Consider the following 15,060-nt stretch of genomic DNA (forward strand, 5'->3'; position numbering starts at 1 on the left):
GAAGCCGACGGCAAGGATACCCCTTAGACAGAGAGCGGGATTTATCAGGTGGTCTAGATGTCTTGGCCAAGACAACCCTACAGTACAGGCAATGGGCAATAGTGGCTTGTTCATACAGCTCGGGACTGATGCAATACGGGAAAGTCTCGCTCAAAGGCGTCAAGCACGTGGAACATACCAAGAGCGTAAGCATCGGAATCGGCTTCATGCGTTGATGATCTGCTTTTGGTTCGCCAGTGGGTCATATCATGAGGCTGCGGCATTTACCCAGATACGATGATCGTATGGATAGCTCAGCTGAGACCTCAGCATACACGACTTCATTCGAGTCATCTGCCCTGGGCATAGACACTGCAGATAGTAGTTGTAGGACATGATCGGTGTAAAGAATCAGTGAGACAGTAAACCTATCCCGACCCGCAAGGCCCATCCGAATTCAAAAGCCCTTGTGAGACATCGTCGCTGACTTTGCACGCATCTGTTTTAACAGTGACTTGCTGCTTATCTAAAGAGATAGAACGGTTATATTCAGAGTTTTTCTCACTGCCAGATCGGTCCATGCACGGCCATTTCCGAGAGTAAGACAACAACAACAACAAGTGATCAACAACATGTTGTAGCGTGTACATGATGGAAACACTAGCAGTTCTGTTTAGCCCAAGCATGCTTGGAACAACAACTCACCCTTTTGCGCCAGGTCCATCAACGCCGCCCTAAAACCAAGAGTTCGTGTCCTTTTTGAAAATAAGCATCTCTGATAAGCTACCCGCGGACCATTTCGCATTGTGCGGACCATCCAGTGATCCTACCCCCGGCCCGAGCCTTCTTTGATGCCAACTCACATGGGGTCTTGTACCTGGTCAATAGGCGTGACTCCCCATAACAGCTATCTGATGCGTCCAAAGGTTGAGCAGAGCTGTAGCATAATCGTTCCACTCCATGCGTCTCGCCATGGTAGTTAGGTACTGTCGTGAGTCCTGGGGTACCGCGTATACCATCATGCTGTCCTGTTTCAACCTAAGAAGTGGACAAACTTCATAATTCCTAAACACCCGAAAAACATATAGCAAAGACATTTCATCCCGTGCGCTTCACATGTCGTCGATATCGTAGTAGTTGTCAAAGCCATAAGGGGGCCGGCGGAGTTGGGGTCTCGCCCATCCATTGCCCACTTCATCATCGTCTCGTTCACTATCTGGAGACGTCCAAACAATGATTTTGTTTCGCACTCGCCAGGTTCTCTTTTTGAACCTCGCTTTCATGTCGCGCTCTTTGCCGTAACCTGGAGATTTTTGGCTCACGTCTATGCTGTCGCCGCGCTTCACCACAACAAGTAAGGCTCTTCGTGCACCGGCCCCCCTTGTCAGCCCTTCGTCATCCACTCGGCCGAACCCTTTGACCAGATGCTCTTCTGGGTTCTGCTCAAACGGCTCGCGCCTAAGTGGATCGAGAACAGCAGTGACGTCGTCTTCTTCTAGTGCCCTGAACACCTGAACAACAGAGCCCGAACCCTCGCCGTCTCTGTTCAACAGTCTCTTGTTCCAGAATCTCGGCTGAGGCTGACGACAGATGTCGCCAGTCTCGCGAGATCCATGACTCCTGGAGGGACCGAATCCAAGCATGCGTGAGCTACGAGTAATGTATCGAAGTTCCTTCCACCCATTGCCACGGTTGACCAGGTTGGTGATAGCATCGTACTCTGGTGCAGCCGCGGCAACTGCAAAGATGGTCAAGCAGTCAAGCCGGAGTGTAGGCAGTAGCTGGAAAATGGACTCGTGTCGGTACATGAGATCATCAAAGCCTTTGAGATAGCGCATCATGGGGGAGCCGATGAGGCGAACATGGCGGATCCTCGACACGGTAGATTCTGGCAGGTCCGACAGCCTGTTGAGCATGGTCTGGGGGTCCTCAAAGTTGAAGAGCACGCGCTGCATCCAGATGTCACGTGTCTCAGCATTGATCTGGCGACATACGCGTAATAGTGCGAGCGAATGTGGGGCAGGCTTGAGGTACCGCTCGCCATAGCGGGGTGTATATTGCAGGCCAAATGTCAGCCTCGTCGAGTTGAAGACCAGCTCCCATATCTCATCACGAAGCTCTCGCGGTAGTTGTAGCAAACGGCTTGAGTCGTTGGTTCTGGGGCCGTCCGCTATGGGTGTCGCCTGTGTAGATGGAACATGGTGGGGTTTGTTGTACCAGCGATAGCAGCGGCCCTTGGGGGCGATGAAGTAGTCTTCGTTCCGGATCATCATCTTGAGTAGATTTACCCTGCATTGGAATCAAAGGCCGTGGAATGCTCTTAGCCATGGGGATTGGCCGACTGATAACGCCTCTGGTGGTGTTGTGCGCCAAGCAGTGCCTGACTTACCGTCACACGACAGTATCTTAGTCGCCCTGGCAATCTCGACTCAGCCACCCTCCATCTCCACCTCGTTGGGACAGCTACTCCACTCTTCCATCTCGCCTTTGCCAATACCGTCAAAATGCCTCGCCCGGCTCCGACCCTCCCGCCCTCCGTACCTGTCCGTTCTTTGTATTCTTGTTTGTACCAGGCCCGGTCGACGCTTACTGCATGCTTAGCTCCACGGCTGCCGTCATCTGCATCTGCCCGCTAGAGTATCGACCATGTTTGAAGCCGTTCATGATATCAGGCCCGTACCTGGAACCCATCTCCCCATGACTCTACAGCAAGGATGCCGCTCAATGGAGGCGCTTCGATCGGCACAAGAGTCAGCTTCACCACATGCTACTACCCGAAGCCACCCATGGCCGGATATGCACCCGCATCTCTCACCGACAGCCTGGTTGCGTCTTCCTTGTAAGCGCTGGTCTAGATATATACTGGTCATCAATGCCCCGCCAAGCATCTCCACATTCAACCAAAGCTGCGCTGTTTACACTCCAGCGCTAGGCCATATTCATGCGAGTATCCCGTCTGATGTTGCCAAGACATAAGCTCGCAATGCACGCCTACAAGCGAGCCTACCAGCGGGACAACTCGGACGCCCTTTGCACCGTCGCTGGTACTATTTTCCATCCAGCGGCACGGCAATGTGTGCGATTTATCGAATGGGAAATTCCGATGCAACAATATGCAGGTTCAGTGCCGCATCACAACTGGTATAGCTGCTTTCGCAATCGCATGTAGCATCTTGGGGCTGGACGGGATTGAACTGATACTTGCGTCAGTCTGTATATTGCCATACCTGCAATATCCTGCACACCGGACCGAGGCTGTGGGGTCGGTTTTCTGTGCCACATGTGTCGAAAACAACGCTTGGTCCTTTCCTTTTCCTTCAGGTAAGGCAAGGTGGTACTTCTTGTGGCGCTTTTGCCTCTATACGACTAGACAACACGGTTTGATCCACTCACTTGCTTATTGCGTGTCTCTTACTAAGGCATGGGATCGCGGATATCCGACAGGACAATCGATTGAACTAGCACAAAAACCGAGCTTGGAGAGACTGTCTGACTCGACTTTAGTCGCGTCATTCCGTGTACCGGCAAATCGTATACGCAACCGCGGATCCTGGGATTGCATACGAAGGAATGTTGGCCAGAGTGTTCGAGAACAAGGTACATGGCGGTATACATGCATGGTGGCCCAGCTCAGCGCGTCTTTGCATGTTCTAGTGCGGCCTTCGGTAAGCGTGCTGTTCGATGCGACCTCTTACCTCAATGTTGTTACTAACTTTAACCCGTTGATACACTGCCAACGTTGTGCTGCAAACTTCATACTCAGCGCTAGTATCCTTTTTCATCATTTCCTAACCCAACAATTGCATATCCCTCGTGTGTCCGCCATGGGATATATTCATCGCCGACATTAGCGTGCCGTACTTGCCCTGGTTGCAGCCAACAATTAGCAAACAGGAACGTCAATACATAGCTCGCGAAGAAAATCACCAAGAGCGATATTCATTGCCATTTGGACAATTCAGCAGCTGATGTAACAGAATAACTATTGACATGTCGTTACCATTTCCATGTCCTAGGGTATGCACTTCCTCTGACGAAAAAGAACCGGAACGAATACCAAAGCCGCCAAGTGAAAGTAGTCGTAACAATTGCTGATCCCTGTAACTACCACGCTACTATGACTGATATTATACACTGCTGAAACTGTCTCAGCACTTTTGTTAGCAGGTGTGCACGTCATCACTCCACAGCTTGACCGCCTTGGATCAACCAACACAAAGTCAAACAAACCAGACCATCTTCCTCCAGAAATACACAAAGAGCAAGGGAGATTAGAAAGGAAGATTTGGGAGTGTTGATGTTATACACAGATGAGCTGAATATAGGAACCATTTCGTGTCGCCTTTAACACCACTTCTCGAATAGACTGCTCATCATGTGTTTCTGTTGTCTGTGGCACAAGTCATAGATAAAGCCTCTCCTTGGAGGTATGTCTGACTGAAGACGCGAGGGCTATTCCAGAACTAGTGGCCGCACGTGCCGGTATCCGGATGGAGTTCTCACATTCGTTGGTGAAGGTCTGACTTATCGGCAATGAGCCTGCTGTAAGGTCTGTTGCTAGTCGCAAACTAAATTAACCTCTTCGGTAGTGTTCTTAGCTCTACCAAGACTTGTACTAATTGTACCATGAAACAAGTATCTTATTGGCAACGGAACAACCCGATCACTCCAGCGATCGCTAATTTCGCAGAATGCATACAAGGCGGCTGTGAGAAGACGACAGAAACCGGCCCATGTTGGTGCACAAAAACATTGGGTACTTGGGAGCCAAAGTCTTATAGTTGGGAACAATGTTCTGGTACCGTCGCGTGGGTGTAGAATCAAGGGTAGATTTTAGCTTTGTGGTACATGTTCGCATACCCAGGCCCGGAATGACATCATGTTCATCCAGATCCCTTGCAACCTCGAGGGTTCGCGTACAAACGAATGCGCACAAACTACGAATCATGTGCCATGGCATTCATGGAAACTGGTATCGTCATCACAGCCGCGCAATGTGGCTCAGCAGGTGTTTGGCTTACCATCTAGTCGCCACGCCACAATGACGCACACTGTATTGAAAGTCACACTCACACGGAGGGCCGCGGGTCATCAGCCCATCACTGCGGGATTACAGCTTACTCTGCCACGATCTCTTGGTATCCCAGCTCATCGTTTCTTCTGCACCCTAGGTCAAAACACCATCCCAGAATTAGCACTACAGTCCACGTAACATGGCAGATTTCGCACCTCCACCAGTAAGCGCAGTTGGGCCAATGCGCAAACATAGCTGATAGTGTGTACAGGGCCCTCCCCCGCCACAAGTGCCCGAAGGCTGGAAGGCCGTCTGGAACACACAGTACAACGAGTGGTTCTACGTCAACATCTATACGAAGCAGTCGCAATGGGAGAAGCCAACGCATCCTGTCTACCCTCCTGGTGAAGCGCCGCCTCCAGGCGCACCTCCCAACTATGTCTCGCCTTCAGCTGGTGGGGCAGTGGGCGGTTTCCCAACTGGCGGGAGCGAGAAGGGAAGCCTGAGTAGTAACAATCCGTATGCGAACATTAGTGAAGATGAGAAACTAGCAAGAAAACTTCAACAAGAGGAAGAAGCGCACGCACGAGGTGCCTCAAATGATTACTACAACCAATCCAGCCAGTCGTATCCCCAACAATATGGCGGCTACGGCCAACCAAGTCCAAATCCATACCAACAAGGGCAATACCAGGACACAGCCGTACAGGAAAAGAGTGGTAAGAGCAAAGGCTTCCTAGGCAAGATCCTTGGAAAGGCTTCTGGCTCGTCACACTCGCCATCGCCTGGTTATGCACAGCAACACCATGGATACGGCCAGCCAAGCTACGGCCAGCCTGTTGGGGGTGGTTACTACGGTGGAGGAGGCTACGGAAGGCCGATGGGTGGTGGAATGATGCCTATGGGCGGTGGCGGCAGGCGCCCTGGAGGAGGAGCGGGCATGGGGGCCATGGCTCTTGGAGCGGGAGGTGGTCTGCTCGCTGGTGGTCTCATAGGATCAGCAATGGCGGGAGACGATGGCGATACATATATTCAGAACAACTACGGCGATGATGGTGACATGGGTGGAGACGATGGGGGAGATATGGGTGATATGGGCGGGGACTTTTAAACCCCGTTGCGAGAAGTCTGCCTTTCCATTCCCTAGTGCGTTTCTTAAATACTCCGACTAGTTAATGTTGTTAGTGTAATTCTTTCGAAATCGAACTTGAGCCTCCCTAATAGGGCGCTTTGCAATCTATTGCGAAAAGAATAACCTATGACGTACCTTTGTAATCGGTCTATTAGCCGCCGAAAAATGCAACACCATCAACGCCACCCTTCCTACCAACCACCATCACATGCTTAGGGTACCGTCGCACCTTCTAACCACCATGGCAGCAGAGCAACAAAAACGGAATATCGTCATCATCGGTACTTATTCCCGACATCCGGTTTCCACGAGAATCCGAGGCTGATGTCCCTTGCTAGGTGGCGGTATCATCGGGTCAACCACAGCATACTTTCTCTCGCACCATGAAAAATTCGATAGAGAAAGAGATACAATTACTCTTCTCGAAGCAACCAAAATCGCCGGTGGGGCATCAGGAAAAGCTGGCGGTTTATTGGGATTATGGGCCTATCCCAGCTGTATTGTGCCATTGAGCTATAAGCTGCATCAAGAGTTAGCTGAGAAGCACGATGGAGCTAACCGCTGGGGCTACCGAGCTGTGCACTGCGGCCAAATCGACATGGTCGGCGTCCTATCAAAGCAAAAGAGTACCAAAGGCGACGCAGACAGCAAAGCCAAAGAAGACCATGTGAGTCTACAGAAGCGTACAGAGAAAGCAATCGGCTTGCTGCGAGCCGCCGGCGTACCCAAAGACCTCGACTGGATCGCTGCCGAAGGCATAAAAGCCTACGAAGAAATGGGCACACCCTCCACAACCGCCCAAGTCCACCCCTACCAATTCACTACAAGCATGGCCCAACTCGCCCAAGAAAACGGCGTAAAAATCCTCTACGGCTCCGCAACAACAATCACCCAGGAAAACGGCGCCGTAACCTCCGTCTCCTACAAACCCAAAGACTCAGATCAAGACGAACAAACACTCCCCGCAGACACAATCATCCTCACCGCAGGCCCCTGGACAAAATCACTCTGGACCCCCACCCCCATCTACCCCCTCCGCGCCCACAGCGTAACCATCCGCCCCACCCGCCCCGTCTCCGCCTACGCCCTATTCACCACCATCAGCATGCCGCGTGCCGCCGCCGGAACAGTAACACCGGAAATCTACGCACGCCCCAACCAGGAAGTCTACGCCTGCGGCGACGGCGACACGCTCGTCCCTTTACCCGCCTCCACCGACCTCGTACACTGCGATGAGCAGCGCTGCCAGGACATCATCGATCAAGTATCGTCCGTGTCAGAGGAGCTGAGAGATGGAGAGGTGACAGCGCGACAGGCGTGTTATTTGCCGAATATGAAGCGTGGGGGTCCCCTGGTAGGCAAGACGAGTGTGGCGGGTTTGCTGATGGGGGCGGGGCATACGTGTTGGGGGATTCAGAATGGGCCGGGGACGGGGAAGCTGTTGAGTGAGATTGTGTTTGAGGGGGAGGCGAGGAGTGCGCGGATTGAGAGTTTGGATCCGAGGAAGTTTGGGGTGTGAATACGGGGGGGGGGATTGTCATGTTATGGGGGAATTTATGGAAGAGGGAAGGCCCATTGGTTGTAGGGTATGATGAAGGACCCGCCAAGAGATATATGTACCTTGGACACTTTTCCATTGCTATTTGGCTGTAGTAGACGGCAGTACGCACGCAACTAATCGCAACGATAACGGCTATTAGGAGGACATGCACATACTGAATGAAGAACACGATCTAGAACTATGCAAAAGAGCACAAGACAGCAACTTCGCTTTTCGCATTCCTTCGCTACGCCATCTGAACATGTGGGAAAATCCGTTGACAAAATCCCTAGCGCAATATCATCAAAGACCTGCAATCCGTGCTATTGAACCCCAACACTGTTTAGTCCAAAGAAGAGTTTGAGCCTACGTTTGATCTTTCAGATATCGTCCAAGTCTTCAACCTCAGCGTTGCTCTTCTTGCCATCTCCGTTCAACCTGTCCATGCGGACCTTCTCGTATCTTCGAGACTCATTCGAGCCGCTCATAGCCATGGCTTGACGACCAGTATCTGAGTTCTCAAGGAAATTGCGCAGCCTCTCCTTACCAACCTCGAGACCCTGCTGTGAGGCGGCGTTGGCCATGCGTGCCATGGGGCCCCATAGGTTAAGCGTGTAGGTAACGTAAGCACCGATGCCCATAAGAATGAGAAAGATGAAATAGACTGGGTTGCGTAGAACTGGAACGTGTCAGTATAGGAGGTAACAAGAATCGGCATAGCAGTAACAAACGTACCTGTGACTATCTCGTTCCAACCGAGAGCAAGGAGAAGACCATAAAAGTATAGTGGGACTTGAGTGATGCCGCCAATGGCACTACGCTTGGCCTCAACGTATACGCCATCTGCAGTCTTCTTGAATCGAACAAGCAGATCAGCTTGCTTCGCATCGGACAGAATGGTCATCTCCTCTTCCAGACTCTTGCCCTCTTCATCGTCTACACCGCCGATGGGAGTCAGATCGTCCTCATCTGCTGGAGTCACTGAAGCTGGTGCCTCGCCGATCCATTCATCAAGCGGCGGAGGCTTCGAAGTTGATGCAAGCTTGAAGCGAGCGAGGAGTGGAATAACAGTGATTGTGGACTCGCGAGCCTTGGTGTAGATACCCTCGATATCGTCTGTGGGTCGCCATATTCTGGGAACACCGAGGTCGTCGTAGCGGAACTTGTCTTCGAAGTTTTCCCTGAGCTTCAACAGGATATTGCCCTCCATGACTTCCTCATCAAGTTTAACACGAAGTACAGCCCAAGACTTGCGTCGCAGTCTCCATAGACCGACCTCAACTTCTTCAGGACTAGCGTCGAAGCTGGACGCTCGATCAGTGAACCGCTTCTCTGCACTAGAGACGGTATCGATGAAGATCTTCCAGACCCGGTCCCAGAGGTCCTTCTCAGTAGGAGGTCGATCGCCATTCTCAGGCGCACCAGAACCACCCCGGCCAGATCCGAGCTTGTTGAATTCGAGACCAACGGACTCGTCCAAACGTGAGCGTACCCAGCGCTCGATTCTGGTGGCTAGACGCCTCATCTCCTCTTTGCGGAGGCGACTGGAGACGTCTTCTAGTTCCTTGTTGAAGATCTTCATCTCGTTCTCGTAGCTGCTCCAGCTTGCCGCTTCGATAGCCATTGCCTTGGCATCCTCTTCGAATCTGGCAAGAGCCTTCTTCTTTTCAGAGGCAACAATCTGTGCAAAGTCGTACGATCCTCCCTTCTTCTGACCGCTCTTCACCGCTGTGCTAACTGCTTCGCTGAAGCTTTCCACACCAGACTTGTGGGCTGATGTGAGCTGCTTCTGGAACAGAGCCTTCAATCGAGTGTCGACCTTGGACTCGAGATCTGCCTGCTTTCGCTTGTAGACGCCCTTGTGGTATCGGCTTGCATTGGTGTCGAAATCCTTGAGGACCTGTGCTCGTGCAGTGTTCATGATGGGTCCAAGGTCAGGGATGATCGAGAATGTCCCTGCCCGAGCAGCCTCAGCTTGCTTGTCTTCGAGGGGCGTGATCTGTTCGTCAAAGGCAATAAGGACTTCTCTGGATATCTCATCGCACCGGAACTGGGCCAAGAGTTCCTGCTGAGTTGGCAAATCCAGGTCTTTGTTGCTCACGATCTGATCCCAGACACCCTCTGCGTATGCAGGAAAACCATCGGCAGGGATCCGACGATGGTATTGAGGAAGGAAGATGGGTGCTGTTGTTTCGTCAATGAGCCCACTCTTCCTTGGGTCACTGTATCCTTCCTTGAACCGTGTACTGAGCTTTGTGACTGCCTCTTCAAACTTTTCTGGCTGGAGGATTTTGTGTGGTAGTGCGACAAAGGCGAAGTCAAAGTAGTCCTCTATCCGCGAGGCTTCGAGACCGGTGGGCTTCGATATGGTTGACCAAAGCTTGGACAAGTCTTGTATCAGGGTATTTTGTAGGTTGGTGAGGGGCGTGACGCCGATGTGATCGCGGATGACGAAGAATAGGAGTGATTTTGGACTCGACCTGGTGGGGCTGTCAGTGCCAGAGTACAGTCAAATCCAGTCAATGTATACTCACTGGCCATCCTTGACAAAAAGCTGCAAGTTGACTTCAAAGACAGTCTTGAGTAGGCCCATGTTGGCACCCTGGTAGAGTCCAACTTGGTGTTCCCAGATGTTGACAATGAGGACTTCACTCGTGGCCAGGGCGAAGAGGGCGCTCTTCCGCTCAAAGTCCTGGTCTTCGCCTCGCTCCCTACCATCTGTTCCCTCGACATCCATGACCAGGATGTTCTCTGCCATGGCCGAGCCGCCCGCCTCACGCTTATTCTTACTCATCCAAATTCCCTTTGTAGTTTGGCGACGCTCCTGCTCCGACATGACACCAAACTGGGTGCCAAAGAGGTGGTTGAGGAGGGTCGACTTCCCCGTTGACTGCGAGCCAAAGACGGAAATGAGGTGGTAGTTGAAGCCGGCGGGGATGACATTTTCGACACTGAGGTATGTAGACAGATTTCCGCTGGATGGCGAGGAGACATTAGCATTTTGCCCCGCAGCAAGGACGATGCCTCGGGTGCCGTGACATACTTGAACATCTTGTCCTCGTCAATGACCTGGATGCCATGCTCGTAGGATTGCTTGTCGGCATTGTCGCCCACGCCCGCAAAGTGCGAGTTCATCATGAGAGACGGTGAAGTGTGGTGTTTGACGTTGCTAGGGCGGCTCTGGCCGTTGGCCTGGAGGAGTTGGTCGGCCATGGGTACCTGTTTTTCCAGTCCAGCCGCGGGCTGCACGTGCGTACGGGAAGAATAATGGCGGGTTGTAAGAAGTGAAAGCTGGCCGTTGATGTCACAGGCCGACCGCCTACTGGGGGCAGCCCCAACGCCATTCGCTGCTGCACCCTGGCCCGATCCTCGCTTAGCTCGCCGCGGTGGTTGTTGCTGTACAAATGACGGGTTGCTGCATCATGTCCTCACGCCCATCTGAACGCCTTGGAGACGTGCGGGCAACCAGATAGTCTTACACATGGGCGTACGGCCTGTTGTCCCGTGGCCCATTGGCGCCAGAGGGAGTGCGGAACGGTCAAAGGGGGCGGTCACGTCGCCAGGGTGAGGGCATGATCAGCCAGTTGGTCTTGGCACCGGCGGGACACTAGTTGTGCTCGGGATTACGATCGTATCACGTGTTAAACGTCTTGTATAGACAGTACCTACGACAATTGGGTGGGTTTGCTATACGGTGGTTCCCTAAAGTGGTTGAATACAGTATTTGAGCTCACGATTAGTGCAGTAGTCAAACAGGGAGAAATCTCGAATCAAGCTTCTTCGGTACCAAAACTTGGAAGAACGCCTTCCTACGCATTAGTACTACGTCGAATAACGATTGATTTCAGTTGTGAATTGATCCTCAAAATCTAGGGGATCCGTTTATCTTAGAAAGGGAGAAACTCAAGCTCCTAACCTTGCAGATTCTTTAACATCGTAGTAATAAAAAAACTTTAGACAGTACCTACACTTCCTCATCAAAACTCCCTATACCCCTTCCCCCCACTCACCATACTCCCACTAATCTCACTAATCTCCTCACTATTCTTAACCCAAGCCCTCGTCGCATCCTTCCACACTCCACTTCCATATTTCCTCCTACACCACTCCATCACTTTCTCCGCCTCCCCTCTAATTCTCCCCTCAATCTCCCTCTCTTCCTCCTCCCCCCTTTGCCCTTGCTTCTGTCTTCGAAAAGCCTCAACAGCATCAACAAGACTTCCAGCGTCCTCGGTGCCATAAACGAACTCGACAAGTGAACCAGATATCTGCTCGTTGCCGCCGACTTGTTTGGCGACCTCTGGATCTAGTTTTTGCCCCTCGTCCTTGTGTTTGGGCTGGTAACCCTCACATGCGTCCGAGACGTCACTTAGCCATGCTCGTGCGTTGTTGAAGTCGCCTTCGGCACGGTGCAGAATGCCGTGGAGAAGCATGCCCTCCACAGCCGGCGGGGCTTGCATGTGGCGAACGAGAAAGTGGGCAGATGGCAAGTCGTGATTTAGAATATGCAAGAGTGCTTCGATTGTGGGGTGGACGTGCAAGTCTGCGATGGTCGCTGTCAGTTGCGTGTCTTGAGGCTTCTTGGGCGCATGGGCTAGGCGGGTGTTTGTTATGAGCCTGTGCGATATCGAGTCCAGTTGCTGGGTAACATCCGGGTCCGACATGAGTCTTGTTTCTGTTTCTATCTCTTTTAAACTATAGTGGTAGTGGTGTGTATTGATTGGTTACCAGCCTAGCAGCACGCAAAAGTATGGGAGTAAGTAGCTATTAGCATATATGTAGCCAAAATGGAAAATATACAGAATAAGAACCAGGAATACCAAGGAAAAAGTGTTTTGTATCAATGTTTATCAATTCGAATACGAATTCAAGTGACGTGCTTCATGCATGGTAGTGCCTCCATCTAAACGCGTAGACGTCATCATGGACCCTGAAACTACTACGTTCAAAATATTTGCTTCTTGGGTATTCCATCATTTGATTGGCTACTGTCATGGTGGATATAGTAGTAGATTGAAGCAAAGGAAATCTTCCTTTTGTAGTACAGTGAGCTCTAAAGGTATGTGCCGCTGCATTCCTAGCCAATTGCGAGCAAACCATCTAGTCATACATGAGCCATAAGGAGATATAGGGAAGGGAAAATAGCACCAATGCTTGTAAACGCCTGCAAATTTGCATCAAACCTCCAACATGAAAAATGAAACCCTACAAATTTACACGGTAAACAGGCCGGTGAAAGTATCTGGGATGATGAGGTAGGAATACACTCCGAGGCAAAAAGACTTTAGGTCCGTCATTGCTCTTCATCTTCGGGCTTCTAGTATTTCTCATCTGCAGCATCTCATTGCTGCTTGGCTCGTTGGCCATTTGCCTTCGCGGCCTCGCGCTCCTTTTGGCGCTGTTCTTCAGCTTCGACCATTTCTATGTCCTCAAGTCAGCTTGCTATCTTCCATGCGTTGAATGCAGGTCTCGTACCTCTCCACTGGTCCTCACCCGCATATCTCTCGTGGTGGATCCTCTTCTCAATGATGTGCTTGTGCTCGGGGTCGTTGGGGTCGACAATCTTGATGGTCTCCCACCTTCCCTTGCCCTTGGCCGCATCTGCACCCTCAATGGCAAAGCTGCCTAGTAGCGCAGCCAGTGTACCACCCTGGGCGTACATACGCGCCTGCACGAGCTTCTGTGACCCACTCAGGTAAGGGTTGCGGTTGACCATGTGCCATGAGCCGGCCATGGAAGCAACCCAGAAGCCAAACAGGAGCGGATAACGGTTCTCCGTCGCCCAGTCTTTCGCACGTTGGAAAGGTGTTTTGTTGGCTTCGAGAAGGGATTCTCGTTGTTGGTCACGCTCGATTTGACGCTTCTTCTCGGGAGTGTGTTCAATGTCGTATTGTGCCGAAGCCCGGTCGGCGGCGATGACGGCTGAATTGTATGGTCAGACTCTGAAAATTTGTGGTACAAGAACATTGTTGGCTTTGGACATACCGACAAAGGTTCCAGTTGAAGCGATAAGGAAAGCTCGGAATGGCACCGTGAGGGCTCGGAAGGAGTGGTAGCGTCTGCTTGCGCCCACAACAGCTGCAGCACCTACTGCTGTGCCGATGAGACCACCGATTGTGCCACCCTTAACCGTAGCACTGTTGCTCGTCAGTACAAAAGTTTTCGGCGGGATGGTGGTTGCACTTACTTGTAATGCGCTTGCTCTTCTTCTTTGGTGAGAACCTTCATCTTGCGTTATGTGAATATGGTCTGGCTGGGTCAAAAATGGGGGGTTGTTGGCGTGTGGATTGCTGGATGTAAAGCAGGTGAGAGGGGTCGTGAGGGGTTGTTAAACTGTCGACGAATCGATGACTGTAAGGTGATATCGAAAATAAAACGGCGTCTACGGCGACTTATTAAAACATGATGCGGCGATTAAATGTAGGGCACCTACAGCATGGTGACGTCGCCGAGCTTCCGGCACCGCTAGGCCCTGTTGATGAGGTAAGAGCTTTTTCGGCAGACCCTGCCTAGCCCAAGCCCTCCAAAATCTTCTGGCCCGATTACAGACGCCGCACTAAGGTCAGGTCATTGATGCGTGATACCTCGAATGCATGCATACACTGTCTTGCGCAAACGAGAAAAGATACAGCGTTTGGCTCGAAGAAGCTGTCGAATACATGTCTCTTGCTGCGTATCTTTCTGACCGCAAATGGCAACTGCATCTATTGCCTGGCTGCATTGACAACGTTTCTCATTGATATCAGAGTGTAACAACGTACGTTTTCGGTATCCTGCAAGATCAACGCAAGAATCGCTGCAGAGTAAGCACCTGCAGCAGGTGTAAGCCATGCTTCCGGTCTGTCCCATGCCGGCAACGCGTCGCATGTCGCACATCGCGTGCGGCTCAGAGTTTGCGCCGAAGCGGCATCTCCATACTTGCCGGCACGCCGCTGTTCGCCCTCCGACTACACTCGGCCATGCGGCTTGACTATTGTAATTACTTTCTAGACCATCTATATGTTTGCCATGTCCTACCGTTGCCCCCCTTTCATGGTTCTTTTCGTGGGTGTACAAAGCATCTTGTTGTTAAACCAAGAAGCACTTGCCCGAACGCGTCCGAAGATCGCCGAAGTCCGTGGATTCTCCATACTTCTCCCGAACTACTGCGACATTCACCCTTCAACCCGAAAGCTTAGCGAGCGTCTTGCATTCCTTGGCTTCGTGGACAAATCCTTCATTCTCGACAAACTCCTAACAGCACAGAGACCAATTTTTTTTAGACAAATCAATGGAGAACATATGTATTCCTTAGTAAACATTACCACTACCGTATTCCCACTTAACGTGTTTTATCAGTAAGCGGCCCACATCAGTAAGTGGCCCACCCCACCAAACTTGACGCGGCTCTCTCCA

The 15,060-nt window shown here is 51.6% G+C and overlaps 6 protein-coding genes across 6 annotated transcripts; 2 read left to right on the forward strand and 4 right to left on the reverse strand.

Moving 5' to 3' along the window:
* Positions 1-1,091: 1,091 nt before the first annotated feature.
* COCMIDRAFT_6754 (uncharacterized protein) lies at positions 1,092-2,252 on the reverse strand (the record flags this gene model as incomplete). The annotated part of the gene is made up of 1 exon (XM_007691407.1): positions 1,092-2,252. One exon carries the CDS (start codon positions 2,250-2,252, stop codon positions 1,092-1,094), a length of 1,161 nt encoding a protein of 386 aa, XP_007689597.1.
* A 2,940-nt stretch (positions 2,253-5,192) lies between these two features.
* Positions 5,193-6,104, forward strand: COCMIDRAFT_6755 (uncharacterized protein; the record flags this gene model as incomplete). The annotated part of the gene is made up of 2 exons (XM_007691408.1): positions 5,193-5,216; positions 5,265-6,104. 2 exons carry the CDS (start codon positions 5,193-5,195, stop codon positions 6,102-6,104), a joined length of 864 nt encoding a protein of 287 aa, XP_007689598.1.
* A 262-nt stretch (positions 6,105-6,366) lies between these two features.
* On the forward strand, positions 6,367-7,644 carry COCMIDRAFT_6756 (uncharacterized protein; the record flags this gene model as incomplete). The annotated part of the gene is made up of 2 exons (XM_007691409.1): positions 6,367-6,406; positions 6,464-7,644. The coding sequence occupies 2 exons, from the start codon at positions 6,367-6,369 to the stop codon at positions 7,642-7,644; spliced, it is 1,221 nt and encodes a 406-aa protein (XP_007689599.1).
* A 401-nt stretch (positions 7,645-8,045) lies between these two features.
* COCMIDRAFT_99662 (uncharacterized protein) lies at positions 8,046-10,878 on the reverse strand (the record flags this gene model as incomplete). Its single annotated transcript, XM_007691437.1, has 4 exons — positions 8,046-8,344; positions 8,401-10,145; positions 10,200-10,640; positions 10,709-10,878. The coding sequence occupies 4 exons, from the start codon at positions 10,876-10,878 to the stop codon at positions 8,046-8,048; spliced, it is 2,655 nt and encodes an 884-aa protein (XP_007689627.1).
* Positions 10,879-11,642: 764 nt separating this feature from the next.
* Positions 11,643-12,329, reverse strand: COCMIDRAFT_99721 (uncharacterized protein; the record flags this gene model as incomplete). Its single annotated transcript, XM_007691438.1, has 1 exon — positions 11,643-12,329. One exon carries the CDS (start codon positions 12,327-12,329, stop codon positions 11,643-11,645), a length of 687 nt encoding a protein of 228 aa, XP_007689628.1.
* A 677-nt stretch (positions 12,330-13,006) lies between these two features.
* On the reverse strand, positions 13,007-13,893 carry COCMIDRAFT_27722 (uncharacterized protein; the record flags this gene model as incomplete). The annotated part of the gene is made up of 4 exons (XM_007691416.1): positions 13,007-13,086; positions 13,141-13,587; positions 13,651-13,802; positions 13,853-13,893. The coding sequence occupies 4 exons, from the start codon at positions 13,891-13,893 to the stop codon at positions 13,007-13,009; spliced, it is 720 nt and encodes a 239-aa protein (XP_007689606.1).
* Between the last annotated feature and the right edge of the window lie 1,167 nt (positions 13,894-15,060).

This window comes from Bipolaris oryzae, assembly GCF_000523455.1.
Source record: "Bipolaris oryzae ATCC 44560 unplaced genomic scaffold scaffold_99, whole genome shotgun sequence".
Lineage (NCBI taxonomy): Eukaryota > Fungi > Ascomycota > Dothideomycetes > Pleosporales > Pleosporaceae > Bipolaris > Bipolaris oryzae.